At 40.4% G+C, this 27562-nt stretch overlaps 1 protein-coding gene across 5 annotated transcripts; it reads right to left on the bottom strand.

The window, feature by feature from the left end:
* Nucleotides 1–347: 347 nt before the first annotated feature.
* Nucleotides 348–27292, bottom strand: LOC149319304 (carbohydrate sulfotransferase 10). 5 transcript variants are annotated; one of them, XM_089511431.1, is made up of 8 exons: nucleotides 27141–27214; nucleotides 25951–26030; nucleotides 24596–24673; nucleotides 16420–16558; nucleotides 13608–13705; nucleotides 8306–8540; nucleotides 7005–7110; nucleotides 348–3166 (listed from the first exon to the last, which is right to left on the bottom strand). In XM_089511431.1, exons 2-8 carry the CDS (start codon nucleotides 25951–25953, stop codon nucleotides 2629–2631), a joined length of 1197 nt encoding a protein of 398 aa, XP_089367557.1. In that variant the 5' UTR covers nucleotides 25954–26030; nucleotides 27141–27214; the 3' UTR covers nucleotides 348–2628. The 5 variants fall into 5 exon arrangements, with proteins under 5 accessions (XP_089367557.1, XP_089367555.1, XP_089367556.1 ...); XM_089511429.1 differs by lacking the exon at nucleotides 25951–26030 and having other exon boundaries at nucleotides 27141–27292; XM_089511430.1 differs by lacking the exon at nucleotides 25951–26030 and having other exon boundaries at nucleotides 16420–16555; nucleotides 27141–27292.
* Between the last annotated feature and the right edge of the window lie 270 nt (nucleotides 27293–27562).

The raw sequence follows: 27562 nt of genomic DNA, 5'->3' as shown, positions 1-27562 counted from the left end.
GCTCCAAACAGGGACAATATCTAAATGATTCTCTCTATATAATAAAGACACAAACATTCATTTTTCATGGAGTTTCATGTCACAAGAGTGGATAATGTCTAAACATTATCAAAATATTACTATAAGAAACTGTATATCACTGTTCCAAAGCTTATTAAAAGATATAAACTTGATTTGACTTATAGAAGGAACACCAGCAAATGAGAAAGACTGCTTACCATGATATTTGCAGTAAGCATCTGGTCCCCTGAAAATTACCTATACCAAGAACACACACATGCATACACACTCCAATAATATTCTAGGCATCAGATTAGAGAAAAGCAAGGGGAAATATACTTCACTTTTTATTATTATTAGAATTAGCTTTTAAGGCCTTAATATGCCATACATTTCTCATACTGTTACATTTTACTTCAGCAGAGAGGTAACAATCAGCTCATTAGTCCTGAAATGCATTAAACAATATATTTTTCTAACACTTCATATAAAAATAACTGAGCTGTTACAGGAAACATCATTTAAGATCTAATGTACCGCATATACTGTAAATGCATCCCTCCCTCCAAAAGAGTGACAAGATCACTTCAGACTTTGCCACCTTAGACATCTCTCTTGTTAACAATAGTAACAAAAAGCAACTTCACGTGTAATGAATTCCTTAACACAGGTATTATTTTTGTGTAGGAAAACTGAAAGTGCATCCGTAATGTGACAATATAGACATGTACCCTATACACAAGACAATTTATATGTGGTTTCCCTACAAACTATGTCAAGAAAATTGTCATGTGAGAAACTTTCCATACTTATCCCTTACTTCAATTAAAGCCATGCTACACATTACACTTTATAAAGAGGTAGCAATGGGGACTTTATAACGTCAGACCACAGATAGGTAGGAGGACATTATTTTTAACACTCTCCCACTTAAAAGGCTTTCTGAGTGTAGAAAACTATCACCAGGAAGAGGTAAACCAGTGCTTCTTTTTGCACCGTGCTACATTTTGTGAAATCCAGCCACATTATAAAATAGTAATCCAAAAAGTTCTACCACCTCTGTGTAATGTGTAGAATGGCTCTTCATCTGGATCACACAAGCTTTCCTTTCTGTAGGAAGCAGTTGTTTTTGGCACTTTTTTTTTCAAGTTTACAAATACAAAACACATCCTTGAGAGTTATACCTGTGCCCAGATTCAAGAAATGAAATTCTTAATTTTAACACCATTCTAAATACACTTTGCCAAGCAGGTGAAGACATGATTACAACAAGATTCCAACATATTTTTTTTTGTCAAATGGGTTTTCCAAATCCAACTTCTGAACTATTGGCAGTTAAAATGCCAATTACCCCTTCCTCCTGGCAGCACAGTGGAACAAAGCTGATCAACAGGAGGTTTTTATTGCTGGTGAACAAAATTAAAAGCTGTCCTTTATCCAACAAAGACAACAGAAGCATGGATTAAAACTATTAGTTCTGGGCATTTACATTTTGCTGTTAAACCTCAAAAAATTTATACACAACACCTCATTGTATTTCTGCTTTATTAATTCATTGGTGGTTTTATACAGCCAATGAACATGTTGTGGGAAGGATGGAGGAAAAGTCGTGAATAAAAACTGAAATATATATTTTGTGAAAAGATGAGGGTTCCCCAAATTCCCCATATTCTTCCCGGTGCAAGAGCCAATGCACACATTCATATATAACGTATTATTCATTCTATGAGGCATATGGTCAGTTATGCCCCACCATGAATATAATGTAACACATGACATATATCCATAGGCACCTACTTTCTGTAATTGTTCCATTTTTAACAAATCCAATATATTAGGGCAACTGTTTGTCCTATAATTTCATGGCTTGTCTGATAACTGGGTTAGCCAGCACCATTAGGAAAGTAAAGCAACCCAGGGTAAAAAGGAGCAGTTTTTCAATCCATGGTGGAATGCACAGTAGATACTGCTGTGTCAAGACATTCAAGCAAATACAGGAAATCACATTTGTAGTTTTCCCAGCTGTTTGTTTCTAAAGTGGGATCTACAGTTTTATTTGCAGAAGATTTTTGATCACATAGGAATTCAGAGGATATCAGTTCCAAATGTTCAACTGTATTGCCTGAATGGACAGCACAAGGCCATGGTAAAAAACCAAGTGAAAGGTGTTGATTCAATCTATGTTAGAATCCAGACATGTTCTGCTGAATTATAAAATACCAATTTTGGTCCTGTGTTGACCTCTAAATATCACATCAAGATCCATACACAATTTACGTTAGAGAAAGGTAATGTAAAGCTTTCTTTCTAAATGTTCTTTATAATCATTCATTGTTAAGTCCAGTTATAGATTATTGGTCCATTGGAAAGGGAAAGAGGAATGTTTAACATTTTCTATTTTAATAGGTTTTACTTGTAACATATCGCAATGCCATGTATTAAAACTATTTTCAGTAGCTAACAACTTGCAGTCCCTAGTTGATCCTATGGCAGATATTCAAGAGATATATGGAACAATTCTTCAAACCTAGGGAAAAAAGTAGAGTACCATGAGCTTTTATTATGCAGAAGATTATTTGTACATTTCAGTTGAATCTACAAGACCCATTTATCCACAGCTTCTAGGTATCAGTTTAGTAAGAAATCTGGTTCTTGGTAGCCAAAAAGATTAAAATCTCCTTCAAACCGGGCATAAAGTCGTCGTATGTCTCTCTTGCTTATTCCTGAGAAATAGCGTTTTACCTTGGTTTTATTGTACACTGTTATGCCAGGTGGAATTGTGGGATAAGATACCAGATGGTCTATGCCTGCTTCCTTCAAGATATATGGTGCATCCTCCTCCAGTGTTTCATGATGTCCAATTACGCTGTATGTTATTTCACAGGGGGCACAAAGTTCTACATAGGTTACCCAATGAATTATGTGGTCTCCAAATTGTAAGTCTAGCCATCGATGATTTGGATCACCCAAGTAGCGCACAAAGTCCTCAAATTGCAGTCCTCTGGTTTCAGTGCGATCCTTTCTATATTTTCGAATGATGCCAGGAGCAATTTCGTGACGATACCAAGGCTCAAATCGAGGATTGTGGACAAACTTATCTTTAAATGCAGAAATGAGCCTCTCAAATGGATCCCTTACAATAAAGAACTTGAAGTATAATTTCAGTCTGAATGGAAAAGAAAAATGAAGAAGAAATTGTATGTGACAAATTTTAAGAATTTCCTATCTATTAGGAATTTACACAACTAATAAATATAGATTGTTGTACAAAAAGACACTCATAACTTGATGGCTGCAGAGTCATTGGGGTGATTTGAATGTGTGGATAAGGAATGGCAGTAGAAATGGTTATGTGCTTCTTTATCAGCTTTCCATATGATCATCAGCTTTTCTATGGAGTCTGCAATAATAATTTTAAACCCTAGTTACCAAGCAATGTGAAATCAACTGAATACATATGGATACATGAATGAGAACTAAGATTCCGAAAGAAACAAAATTTAAAAATTGAATTGAATAATTACAGCAGACACAAAATTTAGATTACCATGGAAAAATATTTGTGTGTAAGCATTTTAGTCACACTTTCAGCCAAAAAGATTGCCCGAGTGTTTCTTACATTAGTTTAAAGTACAGTAAAAGTTTTAAGTACAGTAAAATAGAAGCCCTGGTAGTGCAATGGTTAAATGCTATTACTGCAGCAACTCATTCACAGTCACAAGGTTGTGAGTTTGATACCAGCCAGGGGCTCAGGGTCAACTCAGCCTGGCTTCCTTCTAGGTTGTTAAAATAAGTACCCAGCTTGTTGGGGGCAATGAGCTTACACATTGTAAACTGCTTAGGGAGTGTTTAAGTGCACTGATAAGCAGTATAGAAATGTACTTGCTATTGCTATTAAAGATAAAAACAAGATATAAGTGAAAATAGTTTTTTAAGTGGGGGCTTTAAACAGCACACTTAAAGGTGCCAATTATTATTTTTCTCCTTCTGACTCATAGGGTATGGCTCATGGAAACATTCATCAAACATTGCTACTTGGGGAAAGATTGTATTCAGGTGTTTATGTCCTTCCTTAAGAGGTATATTCTAGGAAGTGTTTGTAGCATTCCCGCTGGCGAGCCCCGGGATTGCGACCCCCTCCCAGGATAGCAATGTTCATCAAGATTGAGATGTGGCAATCCCGTTGGCAGACCACAGGATTGCGACCCTCTTTCAGGGTGACAATGCTTTATCCATAATTAGATAGATAAGCCCATGTTGACTCGGCTGGGCTAGTCTACACATCCTGCTTCCTTTGCTAATTGGAACTCACCTAAGCACATACTGGTCACATAACCTAGCAAATGATTGTAAGACAGACAATGAGTTAAAGTAAACATTATGACAATAAAAGGCCCAGCCAAGACCTGGCTGGAGAGAAGCTTGTGCACCCCCATTCCTGTCTCCGCGTCTCTTTGCTGCGACAAGTGTTCTTGGGGGTATGAACACCAGCCATATCTACTGCAATGGAATCAGGGCTTTCTTCCTATCCCCTCTCCTTTCCTAACCCTACAGAGGGTTTCCCAGGCTGCTTTCACACTATGGAATTAATGCAGCTTGACACTGCTTTAACTGTCATGGCCCCATCCTATGGAACTCTGGAATTTGTAGTTTGTTATGGCATCATAGCTCTCTGACAGAGAAGGCTAGCTCATAAAACGACAAAGCTCAGAATTCCATAGCACTGAGCCATGGTAGTTAAAGCAGTGTAAAAATTTAATTCTGCAGTGTAGATGCAGCCCAAATCTATTACATCAGTTGTTTTGGGTGCTCATGTGACTGCAAGAGAACAGGGAAATCATTAATTCACCATTGGATCCTGGCCTTTAAGAAGCACGTACAACTATATTGTACAACTCTCCCTGTTGTTTCTGTGATGTAGAGTATACTATTTCTTTTTAAAAAATGTTTACAATATGTAAACAAGTCTTTAGTGCTTATTTATTGCTTCCTATAGAAAGGAAAGCTTGTATGAGCCAGATGAAAAGCCATTTGAATTCTACTGTAATCTGCCCTGGAAGTGGTGTCTCTGAAAACATGATCTTCCAGGGAAGGATTTCTCTTGGTCCCATCCCCATCCCAGCTCACCTGGTGAGGACATGAGCCTTCTCCGTGGCTGCTCCTCCCCTCTGGAATGCCCTCCCATGAAAAGCATGGCTGGCCCTCTCCCTGCTTGCCTTGCACTGGCAAGCAAAAACAGCTTTATTCAGGCAGGCTTTTGATGAAAAATCATGGGGTGGCTTGGGTGTTTGTTATATACAGTGGGTATCATGGTTTTAGTGTAGTTTTAATGTCTGCAATTTTATATTGTTTTTAGATGATATTTTTAATTGTTTTATTGTAATATGTTTTTAAAAATTTTATTTGTGAGCCGCCTTGGGTCCCTTTCGGGGAGAAGGGCAGGATAGAAATCAAATCAAATAAAATCAATCAATCAATCAATCTCTAAATAAATAAATGGATGTTTCATGATCAGCAACATATTAAACAGAGGCCTCAAACAGCTGGGTTTCAAATTTGTAACTATCTTCTAAATAACTATCTCTAGGAAACATTTGTTATACAATGTTCTTTGAGCATGACAAAAATTAGTATATATACTGTATATTAACAGCTTTCAATGTATTTATCTTTAAAAATATATATTTAATCAATGTAAGGGGAGTAAATGCTCTTGAAGTATTCTCTCTGAAAACACTTGCAACTATTCAGATTTTTAAAAAAATCCAAGTAAAGAATTATAGATAACTATTAAATCAAATTAAGCATGATTCAGTTAATATTTTTCTTAATTATATATTTTAGTGGAAATGTGTCTGGGTTTATTTGGTTCTCTTATTTTTATTGTTTTATTTTATTTTTGGAAATGAAGGATATTTATTTAAATACCTGAAAATAAAATAATATAATCTACTATTTAAAACTTTGCTTATTAAATGTAAACCAAACATGCCAAATCAGATCCCAGCTGATTTTGGGCATCAGAAAACATTCCAGAACAATTTCTAATTCTTTCGGCAAGATGTTCAGATTCAATGTTTTCTAGAAATTCCACATCACTGATTACAGTAATGTCCTAGAAATATGACTTGTTCAATAAATGGTATTTAAAATCATAGAATCATAGAGTTGGAAGAGATCACAAGAGCCATCCAGTCCATGCAGGAACTGTCAATCAAAGCATCCCCAACAGATGGCCATCCAGCCTCTGTTTAAAAACCTCTAAGAAAGGAGATTCCACTACACTCCGAGGGAGTTTGTTCCACGGTCAAACATTCCTTACTGTCAGGAAGTTCCTCCTAATGTTGAGGTGGAATCTCTTTTGCTGTAGCTTGCATCTATTGTTCCGGGTCCTATTCTCTGGAGCAGCAGAAAACAAGCTTGTTCCCTCCTCAATATGACATCCCTTCAAATATTTAAACAGGGCTATCATATCACTTCTTAACCTTCTCTTCTCCAGGCTAAACATCCCCAGCTCCCTAAGTCGTTCCTCATAGGACATGGTTTCCAGACCCTTCAACATTTTAGTCACCCTCCTTTGGACACGCTCCAGTTTCTCAGTGTCCTTTTTGAATTGTGGTGCCCAGAACTGTACACAATATTCCAGGTGGGGCCTGACCGAAACAGAACAGAGTGGCACTATTACTTCTCTTGATCTAGACACTATACTTTTATTGATGCAGCCTAAAATTGCATTGGCCTTTTTAGCTGCCACATCACACTGTTGACTCATGTTCAACTTGTGGTCTACTTGGACTCCTAGATCCCTTTCACATGTAGTAGTGAATGTAGCTTCCTAAACACAAATCTGCTTTCCTTCCTAATACTAGGCAAAATTCACTTACTTTATGGTTCTTAACTATTCTTCTTCCCAGACCTGAAGGGTACAAAGCATGCTACAATTCTATTTATTTGGTAATATATTTTACAAGCAACAACAGGATCCCACCTTGGTTAATTCTTACCGTTTTTGAATTTCAGAGTCACTAAAGGAAGATAATCGTGGAAGACCATTCTTCTCATGGTCATGCACAACATTCTCTGGGATGTCCTCTATGGAAGAAAAAGCTCCTGAGGAAGTAAGCGAAGACACATTTTCAGAAAGAGAACATTCAGATTATCTTAAGCAACATTTTTTTCAGGATTCCAGAAAAATATCTTCTGTGAACAACTCTGAGTTCTATGCAAAGTCTCTCTAAAACCACAAGTGGCAGCTGTTGTAGTCCAAAAAAGTAATATTTCCAACCTCTGAATCTTTTCTACAGGGTATCCACATTTCCAGTATTATGTGCAGTTGTACCAGTTTCTAGACCTAGAATTTAAACCTAGAACCCTTATGATCTGAGAGTTCCTGAGACCAGCTGATGAAGCTGCAGTACATCAACAACAAAAAGAGACTATTTTGTTGACCAAACGTAGGCAGTATTTTTAACCTTCCACCAAGGTTCGCCTGGCTAATCAAAAGATTTCATTTTCATATTCACATTTCACAACATGATGTTGCAATGGCACCTTTAAAAAAAAGTTAAACATGGGAGAGTGAATGGGCTATCACCGCTGAAACTAATTTCTAATAATAACGGCATAAAACCTACCACATATACTAATTATTTCTTTACTGGCAAAGCTTGATACAGTGAGCAGTTGTCTGCATGGTCCAAATGGCCCTCCTTCCCCCTGGTCTCACGTCGTCTAGTGTAGACAATGTAGGCCAAAACACCACCTGGAGGATCCAGTCTGACTCCAGGATAAGAAGCCTTTACCCCAGGGTAAAGTAGTCTTGGTTTTCTGCAAAGCAGCCTCCCCCCCACTCCTTACCTTTCCAATGGGTAATCCATCTGAGAAACCCCCAGTCTCCCCATCTGACATGGAAACAGGGCACCTGGCCACATGGATGAAGCCAGGAACCCTATTTCTGTGCCATAAAGGGCAACTGGGAGGCTTCTCAGATGGATTGTCCACAAGAAAGGTAAGGAGGAGCACACTGGTCTCGCCCTTCCTCATACCAACCCCAGGGACTTAACCAGGTGAGCACTAGGGTCAGGATAGCCATGCTATCCTGCCCCTTCTGCTCAAGCCCTTAGAAATGAAAGACTGTAGGATTATTGAAAGAAGTATTGGGGAAAAAAACAGATTATAAAAGTATAAGAAATGAATAATTCGGATAAAAAAATCAGTTTCTGCAAATAACTTTTTTTAAGCTGGTTCAAAATTTTCAAAATGTTCCCTATCCAAACAACTACATGCTTCAAAGGTGAACAGGTACCATTTAAAACGATCAAGACTTTCTTCCACTGTGTATTGCCAACTTTTGGAGTTTGACAGAAGAGGATCTTGTGCTTGTCACAAACAAATATTCGATCCAAAACAAACTTTGAAACAGCAGTGTGGGTGAGGTTTTTCAGTGATGCATCTTGGCACACATTCCTGAGTAGCTCAAGCCTTTCCATATGGACCAGAGGTTGATGTACAAGGTCTTCAGACAGAGCTCTTCCTATTGTCTTAATATAAAATGAGAAATTATGAGGAAGAGGCAAATGAAGACAGCAAGAAGGAGGAAAACTTCTCAGTTCACATTTTAAAGAATGTGGCATATTCAAGAAGATATATTTACCAGTATAAAGAAACCAAAACCTAAATCCAACGTTGCTTCCAACTAAAAAGAACCAGTGAAATGAATGGGACATTTCAATCACATGTTCCATTGATTTCAATGGGCCCACTGAAGTTTAGACTAGTTGAGAATTCCAAGTTCTTTCCTATGAAGATAACAGATCAATGTTGTATTTTGCCTGGTACAGCATTTAATTGTTCAAAGCCCTTTCCAAATAGCCATTTTCTTAAAGAATGCACTATTAGAAGTAATGTAACAAAACTAAGTTTTAGACATTGTATAGAATAATTTTTCATTCCATATTCTGACAGATTTGAAATGTTTACAATGAAACAGAAAACCAAAACACATACCAAACTGCATTTCATTTTTGGCTCACCAAAATGCAAACAGAAAAAGATGTTGATCTTGCTGTAATATTAACAATTAAACTTTCATAACATTTAGTTCTTTAAACAATATAAATGATTTCCAAACAAGTTCTAAGAACTGTCACAGCAGGTGACATCTCTGGAAAGATATATCGAAAGAGTATACAGTCATTCTGAACCCTCTCCCCCACAAATTGAAAAAACCGCAAATATTCAAAGCCCACTGGTTAAAATGGGCACACGTTCCCATGCATGCCCCATTTTCTCCCTCCCTGCTTGCCGTCCATGAAGGAGTGAGACTGCTGACTCCATGTCCGTGAACGGGGAGGGACTAGTGTATATTCTAACAGTCTTAATTATTAATTCATGCAAGAGTAACCTGTTTGTGTTTAAAAATTCAACAACCAACTACACACTATTTGGCTTCTTTAGAGTATGGTATACAGCCAGGAAGTTGGATGGGTGGGGTATGTTTGTTGTTGAGTGCCTTCAAGTTGTTATAGTACAGTGGTTTAACTCCATGAGGGGACAAAGGTCCTTAGCATCTAAATAAAGAAATGGCCTAATTCACTTGTGCTAAACTTGTGCTAAATTACTTTATGCTCTCACTTGGCTATTCATATTTCCTGATTGTATACACATATGAAAAGCTACACTAATGCAAACAAAATGTTATTTGTGGAGCAGAAACATGCAAGTTTATGATAATCCTCTTTTTAAAACTGCCATTCTAAGTACATGTACTTTTTAAAAACATGTGCCATTTAAAAAGAACATGAAAATAATGCATTAAAACTAATGCCTTCATTCACAACAATTAACAAAAACTAAAGCCTAGCTCCATTACTTTATCAGGCTTTAACAAGAAAGATCAAACTGTCCAGTGTTGGGCATTAAAAGAAACTCATATTTTCACTACATTATTTTAGGGATGGGATAAGGGACTGAGGAAATACTCCTTCTTTTAAAAACAGGGATACAATGGTGACCTCTTTAGATGCAAGGGCTAAATTACCTGATGGGGACCATACCAGATGATGTTCCCCACCACAGAATAACCTTTGTTTACAGTTAGAACAAAAGTGCAGGTCATCCATGAGCCTTGCCTGATAGAAGACCCATTGTTTACAAGCCTATAAATACTTCTAGGGGGCTTCTTGGAAAGCTATTGCCTTTGTAAGAAGCCAGATGTGTCCTGAATTCTTTCCAACTTATATTTTAGTAATAAAGAAAGAAAATAAGATTAGTTTTTGCTGCTGCCATTGTGGCAGGTTTGTCAGCAGGAGTGCAGTGTAGCCTATGAGGGAGATTTACAGGACATTTAAAAATACAAAATGCAATGACGTAACAGCCAAAGCATGTTATGTAACAACCAACATTTGTAAAAATGAATAAATTGTGAGCAATACATTACAATGCTTAGTTATGCTTACAGGCTCTGCATTTAAATTAGTGGCCTTATGAGCTTATATTAGAAGACTGCTTTGTAGTACATTTTCTCTTGTATAACCACCTTTTCAAACTAGTCGGCTAGTAATTCAGCATTCCTGATTTTACAAATGTATCTGTATTAATTCTTAAGTCCCCCTCTCTTTCTCCTTCTCTTTCTCTCTTGAATACACATAAATATCACTGTAATGGTTGTGATGTCTGTGTGTGCACACACATGCACACGTTAGGGAAACAGATTGCTAGAGACAAACTTGGGATGAAACACACCGGCATAAAAAGCTGCCTTCCAGACAGCTTGGGGGTGTGGCATACAGATGATGCATGAACCAAGATGCTTGGAAGCCAGCTTCAAGCTGCCCAGCTGCCCAGATGTAGGTCAGCTTCTAGGAGCTCTGGCAGTGCAGAGTTTGTATGCCGCATGCCACCGGAGCAATTTGAAGTCACCCATGGGCCACGATGGGTGGGAAAAGCCGCCTTTTTGCTAGCCCAAAAAGGAGTGGTTCTTTGCATTTCTTTTTTCAGCAGGCAAAAAGGAATATTGGGGCCGCAGGGTCTGGTTGCTGCAGCCCCAATCTGGCTTCAGAAGGGGTTTCTTGAAACTGCCCCTTTGGGGCAGTCTGTTTCACCCCTATATACCATGATGAAGCTACAACTGAAACCCCATTTTAAAAATCAAAAAGGGTTTCAGCACTTGAACTCACTTGAACTTCTATTTTCTTTACCATAAAGGAAGAAAAAAATGGAAGGATAGTACATGGTGTTATAGACAGCCTAAATACCCTAAATGCACTAGTTCTTGTCTGATCTTGCAAGCCAAACAGGGTCAGCTCTGGTTAGAATGGGAGACCGCCAATGAATATCAGATGGTGTAGGCTATATTTCAGAGGAAGGAACCAGAAAAACCACCTCTGAGTATTTTCTAAGAAAATCCTATGAAATTTATGCCGTTGCCATAGGCTGACAGGCAACTTGAAGACACATACATACAGTTCATGGTGATTTTGCACATGATAAAAAAATATGGACAGCACAGAACAGGAGAAAACAAACTATCTTTTCACACAATACATAATTTGACATAGGGTATCTAACAGTACAATATGGGGCAACACATCCACCATCTTGGATGGCATTAAGAATCAAAGATAGAAGCTAATGGAGAACAAATGAATGGGTATCAGCTACAATAGCTAAGGAGAGCATCTGATTTCAGTATAGTGTGCTTCTGAATACTTGATGCCAGGAACAGGGGAAGACCACTATTTACCTATCTTGGTTATAAAGTTCTGGAGGAACATAGCTGGCTGGTACCAGAAACTTAAAGCCAGATGAAATGGAACCTCTTGGTATGATGTGGCAAGACAAATCTCCCCAGCCCCCACACCTCTGATACAACTTCTGTTAAGGAATACACTGACCAGTCAAGCCTTTACAGTAGGTTTTCATGAATTACAAAATGTCATCTCAAACTGTGTCATTCCACACATCAGGGTCCCAGTGCCATGGGCCTGGCCTTCAGTACTATTTCACTCACTATGGTGCGTTACAGATGGGCCCATGAGGCACCGTCATCACGCCGTCATTACACACGAGGGGCAGCACTTCCTGACGCGCCTTGCCCCTCGCGCGTAATGACTATGTCAAAATGGCGGCAGCCGTTCCACACAGCCGCCGACATTTTGACGTAGCGGATGCTCTGCGTCCGCACGTCGCGCCCCAAAAGTGACACCACGAGTGCACGACTAGCGCCTCGCGCCGTCTCTTCCGGGGCCCAAGAAGGAGCGCGATTTTCGCGCTCCTTCTCTGCAGCGTCCGGGAACCACGCCATTTGGCTGCTGCGGTTCCCGGACGCTGCAACCGGTGGTGGCGGCAGACCGCCGCTTCTCAGCGGTCTGTAACGGGCCAATGATTGTTTCCAAGACCTATTTCATAAGGAGGAGGTCACTCTGGTAGCACAAGCTATTGAGAAAGAGTCCTAATACAGTGGAGCCTCCGTATACGCGGTCTTTTTATAGGCGGCTTTGAGCATAGGTGCTCAAAGCCGCCAGTGCGCACGGGGCGGAAGGGGCGGCGCATCCCATTCAATTGAATGGGCGCGCGCACCCGTTGTGCTTTGTGCGCCGCCGCGCCGCTGCGCACGAGCCCCATTGTTTACAATGGGGCTCGAGCATAGGCGGAAATCGCCATACGTGGCGGGATCCGGAACGGATCCCCCGCGTATGGCGAGGTTCCACTGTAACTAGATACATGAGGCATCTCTCATTATAACTTTCCTCCTGTAATAAATCCAGGAGCTGGAATTATTTTTTAATTCCATGGGAACATTCAAGGGCAGCCATATTGGCCATACTGTAAAAAGCAACAAAATACTGTACACATTCCAGTGATACAACCAAAAAGTGCAAAATACGTTATGCAATCTTTTGAAGTTCACTGGCTACTTCATCAGGCAAAAATTTTAAAAATCACAGGAGAAAAGTGACAGTGTCTGAGTCATAGGCTTGAGACTTTTGTACTGCTTTTAACTGCTTTTTATCCCCTTTAAGTGCATGATTTCAGTTGTTTTAATATTTTTGATGATGTAATTCTATTTTAATAATGACCACTGGTATGTTTTTATCTCTGTTGTTATCATATGAATTTGTATGCCTCCTTGAGTCCCAGGTCTGGGGAAAAGGTGGGATATAAATGATGGTGGTTGCTAGTGATTATGATGCTCTCCCATATACCTCATAGCTAAAAGGAACAGCAAAACAAAGAACATTATCTTTAGGGGAGCAGTGCTATTATTAAACAAGTCCTCTATCGCCCAGTTTTGGCCAAAACCAAACCACATCTTTTGGAAAATGAAAGTGCCCTACTTCAAGTTTCACCAAATGGGCCAGTAGATGTCATGGGGGTTAAAGAAGTCTGGAAAATGGCCCTGGATTCTCTATATTTGCCACCCTGTGCCATAAAACTAAGCATTTCAAGAAAAGTATTGCAAGGATAGAAAACATCTTGGTTTAGTCCAAGACGCACTTGCACTGAATTACTTTAATACTATCTCAAGTACTGTGGAAACAAAATGTATGCAGTAAATACCCTTAGCCATCATTTTACATGTTCTTTTCTGTGTCAGCAACACATACCTGAAGTTCTCCAGGCAACCTCTTCTCTTTTGTCACATGGACTTTTTCTATTTCAGTTATAGCTGTCAGTATTAATGGCTCTTGCTTGGCACCATACACTAGGAAAGAAGAAAAAGGAGAAACTGATAGGAAGGCAACAATGTTTTTTTTTTAAAAAAATCAAACAGTATCAGCAGTCTCTGGCAATGTTTACTACAATCAAACGAATAGTTAAGCATGACTGTCAAAGCTATTTGCAGTTCATTATTTCTGTACAACAGGTACAATGTTTCCCTATGTGGTAATAATCCAGCACTGGTAAATGCTGTACAAATATAAAAGAAAGGAACTGTACAAATATAAAAGACTGTACAAATATAAAAGAAAGGAAGGAAAGGGGATTGGCTACAAGAGAGAAGAAAGACTGCTAAATGAATAAAGTGTCTCTGCCCAAAGTTTAGGGCTCTCTAATTTCCCTTCACGCTGCCTACCCTTTCAAGCAACATTCTTGACTACTCTGTGTAGATTTCTAAAATAACTATTATTATTATTATTATTATTATTATTATTATTCCCACCACCACCACCTTTGAAAAGGCAAGGAAGTGGATGTCACATGTCAAGGTGTATATTCCAAAATCTGGATACATCCCATGGTTAATCTGGAATTACTTAGGGGCAAATTTTGCAGAAAAATAAAATTATTTCTAACTTTAAAATATGTTCTCAATATCTTTTTGAGGTTTCATTTTTCATATGATGGCACAGTCTACAAATCTAAAATGTTACTTATTTTTCCCATGTACAGTTTCATTAAATGCAGAGGAAAATGGTCACATATCACAGAAAAGTTTTACTTCACCAACATATAGGCGTGTGTGTGTGTGTGGGAACACAATTATGCATGTATTCAGATGTAAGTATTTCATTAAAAAGGGAGAGCAGGAGGAAGGATAAGGAACAGTGACTGGGATCGATGCCCATACTGTTAGGCCCGCTTTCTATTATGCATCTTACTGGGTTAGAGCCAAAGATCTCTGAGTGGATTTCTGTTCTTGGCATCTGCAAATAGAGGGGGCAAAGACTTTTTTTGCCTATTCCACCTCCTTGAAAATCTGCTCCAGAACTGGGACACCCTTGAGACCAGCGTGAGAGGTGGTGCTGCTTTCTGCAGGGAATGTGGATGAAAATTCACTTGCCTCATCACTCTTTGTCATTCACATGTTTTCTTTCCCTCTTGTAAATGGAGGACAGCTTTGGAATGAACCTACAGTCTAATATAAATACCTGAATACACCACTGCATTTTACAAGCACATCAATTTCAAAAAAGATAACATTCAGTTCCTAAAAAAATAATTTTAACCAAAGGCTAAAATGTGAAGTGGGAGTAGGGAACTAGCCTTTTTGCAGGACACAAAACAGTGCTTCCATGTGCCATCATTTATTATTTGTGGCAAGATGTAACTTCACTACAAGAGTTGTACTTTAGGTTAGATGGGGCAAAATATGCTAGTGGCTGAGGATTTAGGCATAAGAAAGAAAGAAAAAACCTAAGACTCACATTTCATAATATCAGTGATGTTGCTAATTACATTAAGAACTGAATAGCAATGACTGCTGTGTTCTGAGTGACTACATGTTCCTTTCAGAATAATAATGCTGCCTTTAGTAAGCATCACTGAATTATATTGAGCAAATGGGGAAGGGAAGTGTGTGTGTATTTATTATATGGGAAATCATGTATCAAGGACCAAAGTTAACCAATGCTAGTTCTCCTCTTTATGACACCTGAAATTAGATCATACTTGTGCTATGTCTTTTAGCAATGTTACTGTCACTAAACTTTAAAGATGTATTGTTATGACAGAAAAAGGCAGGAATTGGCACTATTGACACCTATTTATTTATAGATTTATTTATACCAGCTGTACCCCAATACTAAGACCATGGCATCTCACATATTTTTAAAAGGAAAAAACAACACAGATACAATGAAAAAAATGATTTCTAATATTACAACAAATAGATCATAACATTAAAACAATAATCCAATAAAAGCAAAGTTTAAATAAATCTATAAGAGAAAAAGTATAACACTCTCAGTGACCAGTCAGTTTCCTGCCTGAATAAAAAAAGTCTTTGTCTGGCAGTGGGAGGACCCAAGGAGTGGACCAGACCAACCACTGTTGGATGGCAGTTCCAGAGCATACAAGGAACCGACTAACCACTCACTTTTTATACAACACATTACATAGAAACTCCTCCCTTGTCTCTCAAGACATCTTCAGACCAAGAGAAGAAAGAGATTACAATGCCACCAAAAGATTCTGAATTTTCTTAAAGAAACAAAGAGATTGAAAAAAACCATACCTGTCCTTTAAAAAAGAGGTATGAGCTCATTTTTCAAAATATGATTTACAGGTGAGAAACGACAGTATGAAAGTCAAAGCACTGTTCCATTCTGTGAAGCTTGTAATAAGGAAACTAGTAAAATATCAAGAAATATTCTAGACCAGTGGTTCCCAAACTTCGGTTCTCCAAGTTCCCAAACATTAGTACACACCTCAGAGTGTGGTGGAGTCTCCTTCTTTGGAGGTTTTTTAAAAGAGGCTGGATGGGCATCTGTCACAGGCACTTTGATTGTGAGTTCCTGCATGGCAGAGGGTTAGACTGGATAACTCTTGAGGTCTCTTCCAACTCTAAGTGTTTTGGACTTCAGCTCCAAAACATTGCCCAGCTTTTCTGGGAGTTTGGGAACCACTGTTCTAGATAACACATTTTTTAAAAAAAAAGATACTGTTCAATAAAATAATAAAATTAGGTCAACTTACCATCAGGATCTTTGAAAGTCAAGGTGATGAACTTGCTAGCAACCATGAACATGAATATTACCCAAAAGCATGCAGCTAACAGCAGCCACCGGTGGTGCATGATGTCAGATATGAGCCATATAACTTCTGTTGGTCCCTGCTTTTAAAAAACCACAGAAAAATTAATATGTACTGGGAGGTTTCCTGAGAAGTAGTCTCTTGTATAAATAATGAAGCATCTTGTTCAATTGCAGTCCAGTGCAGCTTTTAAACAGCATCATCTATAGTTTTTTTTATCATTGTAAAGTAATAATAAATTTCTATTTCCCCCCAGACAGAGATTTTGACCAAGTAGGATATGGTATTTCATATGCTAGCATCTCCACAGATATATGGATCCAGGTATTAGTAAAATCTTAAAATAGAAAATTATGCCCAAATGAAAAGGGGAAAAAATGCAAGCCTGAAGGAAACACACAACAGCTGAGAGAGCTGGTATAGTGTTAGACCCAGGAAATCTGCGTTCAAATCCCTCCTTGAGTAACCTTGGCCAGATGCACACACACACATGCTAAGCTGTCTCACAAGTCTATAGTAACATCCCCAGCTCCCACCAGAAAGGGTGGAATAAAAACATACTGGAGAAGTAGAGAACTTGAGAGATTGTTTCAGATGGTAGTCCTATGTACATTTGTTTGGGGGCAATTCCTCTTGAACCCTTGGAATGTTTCATAAAAAAGAACAGCTAAACTTCAATCAATGCTCTTGCTCAAGGCAGTTTAGCTCTTTAAAGGATTTCAAGAGGTTTTACAGCCAAACTTAACTCCATAATTAAGAAGTAAAAACTCCTGCAGAAAATATAAATTATATTTGTAAACACATACACATTATGTTTGTAATATGAACTTTTCAATTTTCCTCAAAATATGTCAGTTTTAAAATTTTATCTTCAACATTGCTGTTAACAGAGTCCAGTCCAAACAAATCTGCAGAATGCAACAACCTTTTCTTAATGGGCTGATATGTTTTTTAAAATTCCAAATGGCTGCTATCTCCTAAGCACACCATTTCAGAACAGCAAGCAGAGTGGCTTGCTGCTGCTGCAAGAATGAGCAAATCCTTTGCATTCAGAAAATGAATATAATCAATATTAATACATTTTTCTGAATTACAAATGGTTGCAACTTTAATTATTAAAGCTTCACAGAACTCCTGTCAGATAGATTGATTGTACTTTCCAACATGAAACCAATTCAAAAGTACAAATTAACTCTGGGGGCATTCACCACATGCTGCTTCCATAGAGGTTGTCTATTTATCACCTTGGGCTGAATTCTGCAAAATGTATATAACGAATCTACAGAGAATGAATCAGCAACAGTGCTAGAAACTCAGTTCACGGTGTTGTGACGGTCATGCACTAACGGCTCACAGTGACTTCCACAGACAGAAGTAAGCCAAGAGGGTGCCTAGTTGTTTACAACTTAGCCCAGAACACTGACAGTGATTGTGTTGGCTGTTGTGGGCTTCTAACAGGGCACAGCCCCACTTGTCCTTTTCCACTGTTTATCTGGAAGGTGTTTTTTTAACAGCATCAGCATTGGGAGGATGGCGAAGGAGAGCTGGAGAAACTCAGGTGTTTATCACACGGAGGTTTTGCAGCTCTGACCCAAAGCCACTGCGGGTTCAATGATGCAAATTCACGTGATAATGTGATGTATTATCTCACACAATTGCTTTCTATGGGAGGTCATTCCGAGGCGCATCCACAGTGAATCTGAAGTGAGTCCTCATTTTGGTGAATTCGGTAACAAGCGAATTCACAAAAATTGCTTCTAAGCTCACTTCGATTTCACTCCGAATTGGGCTGGTGTGAAATACAGCTTTGCTTCCATCCTGGTACACCCCCCCCCCAAACTTCCAAGGTCCTACATTTCCCATGATGCTCCACTGCAATTTTGTCCCATTTGCTTCTGGTGCTCCTACAAGAAGGGAGGTGGATGTAGCTGACAAGGATGAAGGGAATGAAACAGGAGGCTGAGGGGAGAGATGGGAGCAATGGAGGGGGCCATCAGAGGCTGGGGGGAGCAACCAACTCCCAGAATTCCATAGCCTCGAGCCAAGGACTCCACAACCAACTCCAACTCCCAGAATTCCTTAGCCTCATGCCAAGGACTCCACAGCAAACTTCAACTCCCAGAATCCCATAGCACTGAGCCAGGACAGTTAAAGTGGAGTCAAACCAGATTATTTCTCCAGTGCAGATGCAACCTAAGCGAAGGCAACTGTTACAAAGGGAAGGAGAGCATGGAGAATAATTATAATAATTATTAAAAATTGTTTTTAAATAATAATAATAATAATAATAATAATAATAATAATAATATGTTTTTAAAATAATAAGAATAATAACAATAATAAGTTATTAGTTTGCTGAGGCACCAGAGCTCTCTGGCAGAGAAGGCTCAATGTCTCACGACACTACAGTTCCCAGAATTCCATAGCACTGAGCCAGGACAGTTAAAATGGAGTCAAACCGGATTATTTCCCCAGTGCGGATGTAACCTAAGAGAAGGCAACTGTTACAAAGGGAAGGAGAGTGGATTGGATTCAGAGGTGGTATTTTAGGGAGCATGGAGAATAAGGGAAATCGGATCATTTCTGCACTCCTCCAAAATGGGTTTCCTTCAGATCCAAAGGATTTAGTTCCAAGTAAACCTGAAGCTTCTACACTGATTATTTTGCAGTGAAAGAAATTTTTATTATTATTACTATTAATAACAACAATTCCTTAATAATAACAACAATAATAATAATAAATAGAAGGGGGCTCTGACATGGAGGATAGATGTAGATGTGACCAAAATGGATGAGGAGAATGACAGGAGGATAGATGTAGATGGAGCTGAAATAGGTGAGGAAAATGACAGGAGGATGTAGATTGAGCTGAAATAGATGAGGAGAATGACAGGAGGATAGATGTAGATGGAGCTGAAATGGGTGGGGGCTCTGACACGGAGGACCTGTTTGAATTTGGCTGCCAGGGATGGAAAAATAGAAGAGAGGAAGAAACATGAAGCAATCATTCACGTGAGGCTAGCATTCACGTGAAACTGGAACCAGGAAATGGCCCCTTTCTTCACCCCGGAAGTGCAAAGGTTCACGATGCGTTCAGAGCCCTACTAAGCATACACAAGGGTCCCAATTCGAATCGTTGAATCCGCATGGTATGTACCGGTGTGATAATTTAATGTGCACTTGCTCCGCTTTGACTCATGAATTACCACAATTCCGCTCTTCACGTGAGATAATTCATCACGTGAATTGCCTTGGATTCGAATTGACTCTGCTTCCCCTTCAATTCAAATTGGCTCTGGATTTGAGTTCCAGTCTCTCATGTGATAAAGGCCACAGACTTTTAGTGCCAGATCGCAGCAGTGTGTCTGCTGTATAATAAAGCTTGACCAGGGAAATAATGGGATTCTGCTCTACAAGAATCTACTGTATGTGTTGGCCTGCCTGCAAAAGGCAAAGTAAACAGCAGCTGCCTCCAGAGTTCCTCAATAATCATGCATGAACATCGAACACTGAAGCAGAGAGAAAAAGGGGAGAAGATAAATCCTTGCCCTACCATCTACCACCAGCATGATAAAGAAGGAAAGATCTGTAAGCTTGGCCACCAAATTGAAATCATGGGGGCGGGGGCGGGGGGGGGGCGGGAGGGGGAGTCTGGCAAAAGAAAACAAATCATTGGATGCTTTTTGGAAACTATGACGTACACTTGAACCTCAACTTTTGAGGTTTTACTGCTGCAGATCTGATTATCCATGAGTTTGCCATCAATAACACACAAGGATTTTTAAAATTTTTATCATCTACTGTGGAAAATTGCAGACAACACGTGTTGACAAAAAAACTAAAACATGTTTAGTGCTTCCCCTTCCATCCCTAGAGCCTTGCCTGGCACTGGTCATGTCATGGCCAGCCAAGATCAGCTCGCGGAGGATGAGCCTCCTCCAGAGCAAGGGCTGATTGAGGCAATGCCAGGTGCTGTTCCTGCCCTGCCAGGTCCCAGCTGTGATCCTCCAGCCCCAGAGGAGGAGGTTCAACCAGGTCCTAGTGCCAAAGAGAGGCTTCCTTCGGTACCACAGCCTAGTGGTGAGTCTGGAGACGAAGCTTGCCTGCAGGTGCCTTCTTTCAAAGAGAGAAGAGCCGAGAGTTCTTGCAGACGCAGATCACAGAGGATTGCCGAGAGGCAATTAGCCAACCAGCCTCAGGTGGCACGAGGGAGAGTTTCCCTTACTTAAGTGGGAGAGAGACTAATGCTGGTTGCTAGAGTTTATTGCATGATCTCTCGGCATGATTGCTGCTAGCACTAGCTCCTAGTATCTGGATTCTTTGTTACCTTGACCTTGGACCGGACTTCGTAATCTCTTGGCTGTTTGACCTTGGACTGTTTGACCAACGTTGTTTCTCGGTATCCTGACTTCGGCTTGACTCTCGGAACATTTGGACTTCTGGAATTCTGAACTCGGCTTGTTTTCTCGGACTGCTCTCAGACTGATTCCTTGCAAGGTCTGCTTTACTTTCACTTCCACTGTGCTAAGGCTCTGTTATCGGCTACTGTCAAGTGTCTGCTGGCAGCATTCCCGGACAGGTCACCCAATTGTGGCTGTTCTCCTCCTCTCTGGCCACATCAGGGACTACTAGGTCTGGCATGCCCTGCAATAGCAGGGTGGACAGCAGAGTGTTTTGCTCAGGTTCCTTAGCCCATAAAGGTTGGCACACACACAAAGGTTCAAAACACACTGCAGAAATAGCCCAGTTTGAGACCGCTTTAACTGCCCCAGCTCAGTGCAGTGTAGTTTATTTTGGCAATAGAGCTCTCTGAGAGAAGACTAAATGTTTCACAAAACTATAATTCTCAGGATTCCCTAGCATTAAGCCAGGGCAGTTAAAACGGTCTCAAACTGGATTATTTCTGCAGTGTCTTTTGGACCTGAGTTAAGGTTTGGGGCCCCTTAGATATTTTCATTCTTTCCACTATCATGTGGCGGGGGGGGGGATTCCTACACCCCCAGCCCCATGAACGTGAAGGGAAGGTCCCAAAGGCTTGCCTGACCTGGTTGTTTGATTTCACATGTGTATATTAATAGCTTTGAATAAAAAATTTATCAAACAACTGCTTTTGTGTGTGTGAGAGAGAGAGATGTAGGAATCTCTCTCTATGCCTGCAATGGTGGGTTACAAACGGCCCTCAAGGGGCCGTTTTCCCGCCACCGCCATTCGCTGCGTAGGGAAGCCCCAGCAGTCAGACTGCAAGGCTTCCCCGTGCAGCGAAAAAGGAACGCCGAAATGGCGCTCCTTTTCAAAACGTGGAAGTGGCGCAGCGAGGGGCGGAGTGCGGCGTCACTTCTGCCACGACACGTCTGGACACACAGCATCCAAGACGTCAAAATGGCGGCACCCATGTGGATGGGCGCCGCCATAAAGTCCGCACTCCGCGCGTACTGGCAGGAAGGGCCGTCAGGAAGGTAAGAACCTTCCTAACCCTAATACGGCCCTTCCTAACCCTAGTACGCGCGGAGCGCATACTTTATGGCAGTTTATAACCCGCCTACGTTATTTCTGCCTCTGGTACCAAATTTTCTGTTAAAGAAGTAAAGGCCAGGGACACAGCTACTTTGTTAATTGAGGATGGACAAAGAAGGCAGTAGAGTCTCAGGGAGAAATTACTCAATGAATTTCTCCTGAGCAACCATAAGTTAAACAAGTGGGAGCTGCACTCTGATTACACAGCAATTCTCACTCATTTCAATGATGAGTCCCAAAGGAAATTCCCAATGGACTGTGCTTGCATTAATTTTTCTTTCAACACCGCCTCAATGAATTTTTAGCACAATATACCCTGGTTCAGAAGTGCTAAATCTCTTGTTCTAAAGCAGAAGCTAGGAAGAACAGTTCTGCTCATCTACAAGAGTAAGCCTTTTTTTTTTACAAAAAGGCATAAGTATGATGGAAATAAACTGTTTTTTTGGGAATGCTGTGATTTTTGTAACATTTTCAAGGGTTTTGGTTTTTTGTCATACATGCCATGGTCTGCCAGTTGTTTGAAATATCAACTGCTCACATTTTTTTGTATGAACCTCATAGACAAATACAAGACAACGTCATCAAAGCCTGGACCTGATTCTTCTTTCGAAATTTTAACAAACACTTGTATATCTCATATTAGTGCCAGTTCAAGAACAAACAGCTGTGTCCTCACAAACCCAAAATTGTAACAAAAGAAACCATTTACCGTCATTTTACCAAATATCTCCGTATATCACAAATGTTTATTATACTGCAGTTTATTTTTAAAAGTCTTTAGAATTATACCAAGCAACTAATTAGTCAATTCAGTGCTACAACCATTGTTAGGTCTGGTCATAAAATAAATATAAAATAAATCAGATAGTCAAAAAGATGCTGCTACAGTTGTATTTACCCCCGTTTTGCTTTTTATGCTGAAACAGATTAAAGTGGCTATTCCTTCGAAAAATACATACACGTGAGAACTCTGGCTCAGACAGACACATGCACATGTATTAATTCACATGGTACCTGACTAGAAAAGCATATGTGTAAAATATGAGTACGCTATGAATTATGAGTTTCACTGGTTGTGGGGGGCATACTGCTGCCCTTGAATCTACAGGGAGATGATGTCCCCAGCCCTCAAATGAATAGATTCCCCTGCCCCAAACATTTTATTTTTAAGGCATTTTATCTATAAGATATATATTCATTTCTCCATTAAAACTAGCATACAGCCCATGCACCTTGTTTAGCAACAGATTAGTGCTTCTAAGAGGCTTATGGGAGTGGCAATCTAATGGTAAAAAAGGAAGGATGGGACATATCTTCCTACTGAGAAGAAATGGTTCCTTTACATGTAAAATATCACTTGCTTTCACTATTTATTGTGTTTCATGTGCAATGTATGGGGCTGCTTTACTCTTGCCAGGCTGACACAGGCAAAACTAAGGGAATCATTTATTAAATTCACTGCCTAAGATTAGTCTTGCACTAATTACTTTAACACAGCCAAAAGTAAAGCGACCAAAATCTAATGTATTGTGGAAAATGCATTATTAGCCATCTAAATTACACTTCTCCCTTCAAGTTATTTTTTCCTGTAGTGGCAGGATCTAGCTAGATTTACTGCCTTCTTTTCCCCTAAGCTAGTTTTTATGAGATTGCTAAACCATTAAAAGACAAATGTTTAAACCATTTCTATTTTGTTCAGCATCTGTAATTATAAAAAGAAAGTCTTGACTGGAACCTAAGGACCCAATCACATTTACATGGAGCAGCAGCAGAGCTATTTCCCTTGTGGTGTAATCCTCCAAAATATACATAAAGACATTATGAGTTTAACTAAATGTTATGTGAGATGCAGTCACAGGGCTGAAACCAATACAACTCAATGACAGGTGAGACCCACTGAAATCAGTGAGGTTTAAGTTAGTCATGACTGACAAATCACATTCATGTAGTTTTCAACTAACATAGCTGTGTTAGTCTGTTGCAGCATGAAAAGATATAAAGGACACTGAGGAAATGGACTGGAGTCCAGGAAAGATTATGCTACGTAGGTATTTCTTTTTGACTACTAGATTCATTCAAATCTCATTCACGTAAACCAGTCTAATAGGTTGCACTAATATTACATTTAGCCTATCATGTCACTTGTTTTTATAAGTATCTCCTTTGACTATCAAGGGCAGAGAGAGACCACTGTGCCACCAGAAAGCCAGAGAAGCAATGCCTGGCCCTCGCTGAACTGTGTGTGACTTCTCTAATTCCCCAGAACAACAACAACCAAAAAAGCCATTAAATGCACTAAAATGCCACAGAAACTGTTGGGATTCAAAGTGTGTCCAGTCTTCTAATCACCTAATATCTGAAAATTACCAAACACCATCTGAAAAATTAGACAATAAACATGTAAGTGTGTGCTGGAAGTAGACTTCTAGTCACATCCAGGGCATGTGCTGAAAATGCACAGCCATGACCTGGGATGGGAAGAACATGGCACGCATGGGAGTTTCCCAGCATAGAAAATATACTTTCCAGATAGAGATTTTGTCACCATTGAGGCATTCCTTAGTTCTGGGTGCAGTAAAATGACATCAAGTTCAATTAAACTCACTGTGTCTGCTGAAGTCTTGGGAGATTTTGCTTGAGATCTCATAGAAGTCTCATAATGGCTTTTTTTGTTGTTGTTGTTCTGGGGAATTAGAGAAGTCACAAAAATGAGGTTGGGGCTACATGCAGGTTATGGGCCCCATCTTCCTCACATGCTACAGGTAAATGGTATCTCATTATGTGTAGAATATGGCTTCCTCTGTCAATTACAAGCACGAAAGAATATAAGAACTGCCATGCTGGATCAGATTTAGGTCTGATCAGCCAATCGAGGGCATAAGCAAGAATTTTTCTGGTGCAGGGAGTTGCACAGTGGCATGTGAACATAATACACATACTGCTACAACGCATGTAAGCAATTTGTGGCTTTTTGTGAAGATATATTTTCATCCCTGCTGTCATATTTATTTACATTTTAATGCCTACAAATAATGGAAGGCAAATGGTCAGAATTTCCAATCTGACAGTGCTAAAGCAGAATGCAAAAGATATTGTAATCCCCAACAAATTTTTCTGTGAAATGAGGGATTATTTTTTAAAAGAGCATTCAGAAGTAAGGGAGATAGGTCCTAAACAACAGCAGGCTTCTTTACAGGGCTAGTATAATTTACAGTCTGTTGGAATCAGTCCCACCTCCTGCAATATAGGTATAATAATGATGGATTTTTTAAAAATCTATTCATGGAAATGTATATTCAACTGCTTTTACATGATCATGGCAGTTCTAAGGTGTTCAGATCTCATAAAAATTTGCAGAAGAAGCATCATTAGATCAGAGTAAGCAGCTCTGCTGTGGTTTGTCTCACAGCTGGACAAACCACAGAGGATGGTTGTCACCACTGTGTGCTGCTTGTGACCTGCTGAAAGCTGTTTACATGGTCAGGATGCTGATGGAAGCTTTTTAGTTTGTTAAAGAATAGTTAGAGGACAAGGATGCTGCAAGCAAAGCAACTAGAAAGGCATTTTTTTCTTGCTGACTTATAGAACTTGGGTCACTCAATGAAACTGTTTAGCAGTGGACTGAAGATGAGCAAAAGGAAGCATTCAGCACACTAGAGCCAATGTGGCATAGAGGCCTGAGTGTTGGACTATGATTCTGGATACCAGGGTTCGATTCCCACTTGGCCATGGAAACCCATTGGGTGATCCTGGGCAAGTCACATACTCTCAGCCTCTGGAGAAGGCAATGGCAAACCTCATCTGAACAAATGGAAACAACCCGAAGGCACACCACACACACACACACACACACACACACACACAACTACTCAGATGAATTAGCTATAGCTTTTTAAACATGGCATAATGATTATCTGTACTTATTAACTGTAACATGAATGCCAGACGTTGAAGACAGACCATAAAGGATGCTGTTTGTGACTCTTAGGGATCAATATCAGCTACATGGATATCCACAGGTGAGAGATGTCTTATAACACCTTAAAAGAGAAACAAATTGGTTATGGCACATCATGTCTTCACACGTAATATACTTTTAACCAAAGACACTTCCAAACACAGGATAAAGAAGACTTAGGCCTTATGCCAAAATACACTCCTGAGTCTTTAAGATGTCAGAAGACTGTTGTTTCTGATAATCTTACTCTTTTTAGCCATGTGCCTTCAAGCCATTCCCAACATATAGTGACCCTAAAGGAAACCTATCATGGGAGCATGACTTGCCCAGGGTCACTGAGGTTTCCATGGCAGAGTTGAACCCTGACGATTTTATACTGCGGTGCTGAACACAAGAGAGAGAAAGCTCCCCTGGACAGCATGCATAGATATGTCCTGCACATTTCTTTATTAAGTTGGGACAATTATATTGCAACAGTCTGGTTGCACTAAAGGATTCCCAAATGGCATTACCATGCTTGCAGGCCTATCAGTTCCCAATACAGAGATTGCCCACTTCACAACTGCAGCATTTGAGATTTGACCAAGGCAGAGTGACTCTTACACTTTGACCACAAGGTCTTTCCCCCCCAAAAACCAAGGCCAGGTTTGCCTCCTACCCACCCTCCCAGTCAAGACAGTACACTTGCCCTCCATATTTGCTAGGGTCAGGGGCACAAGGCGGCCCCCCTGAATACGGAAGAAACACAAATAACAAAAACACCATGTTTTCATCTGAGAGGAATCTCTAGGTCCTCCAGGGCAACTCTGTGCTCAACGTCCCACAGACACTGACCATAGAACTGGGCTGGAGGAGCTACAAAGGCCTAGGTCTTTCAGTGCAACGTTTAGTTAAAGTTGACCATAGAGTTTCACTGGAGGACCTAGGTATTCCTAGAGAGAACATATCAATCAAATCCACAAATATCAATCCTAATTCTGCAGCTGAGCACATCTCACACTTTTGGACCGAGTAATAGCCCAGTTTGGCAGGGCTTTCACTCTTTGTCTGGCTCTCTGCTATGGAATTCTGGGACTCCCAGAATTCCATAGCCTTGAGCCAAAGAAAGCGTTAAAGCCCTGCCACAGCGGGTGTGGCTGCAGCCTGATGAGGCTTGGCACTGCTTTCTATGGGAGGCTGAGGTAGTACTCACTGCGAGTAGGGCCAGGGCGGCCCTACATGCCTCCTTCCCTGGGCCCTCAGGAGGCATGGCCCCTCAGCCGCGCCCCAGAGGCCCCCAGACTAGGGACCAAGGAGAAGGAGAGCAAGGGCTAGAGGCGCCTCCCGCCATTGCCTCCAGAAAGAGAGGCCTCCTCGCCGCCGCCGCCGCCAGAGAGGGCCAAGAGCAGGCGCCCAGGCAACGCCGGCTCCAGCAGCAGCAGCAGCAGCAGCAGAAACAGCAGCAGCAGGGAGGGAGGACGAGGAGGAGGAGGAGGGGATGATACTACACACAAAAGAGGAGGAGGAGGACGAGGCCGCCAGATATTGTGAGGGGAAAGAGGGTGGTGGGCCCTGGAAAGAGGAGCCTGGCGATGGCGGAGAGAGAGGGAGAGAGAGAGAGAGGGAGGCTTCAAG

The sequence above is a fragment of the Sceloporus occidentalis genome, unplaced genomic scaffold (assembly GCF_023333645.1).
Source record: "Sceloporus occidentalis isolate IW3139 unplaced genomic scaffold, rSceOcc1.0.p SCAF_2, whole genome shotgun sequence".
Classification (NCBI taxonomy): Eukaryota; Metazoa; Chordata; class Lepidosauria; order Squamata; family Phrynosomatidae; genus Sceloporus; species Sceloporus occidentalis.
The sequence above is the reverse complement of the archived record's forward strand: the minus strand, read 5'-3'. Positions and strand labels throughout refer to the sequence as shown.

Bases quoted from the DNA above. Each gene is read 5' to 3' on its own strand.
- LOC149319304 (XM_089511429.1), bottom strand. From the start codon at position 27,197: ATGCCTCCTGAGGGCCCAGGGAAGGAGGCATGTAGGGCCGCCCTGGCC. The intron at 24,674-27,140 runs GTGAGTACTACC...CTAATTCCCCAG, and splicing joins CCGCCCTGGCCCTACTCGCA to AACAACAACAACAAAAAAAG. The intron at 3,167-7,004 runs GTAAGAATTAAC...TTTTCCATTCAG, and splicing joins GACTCTGAAATTCAAAAACG to ACTGAAATTATACTTCAAGT.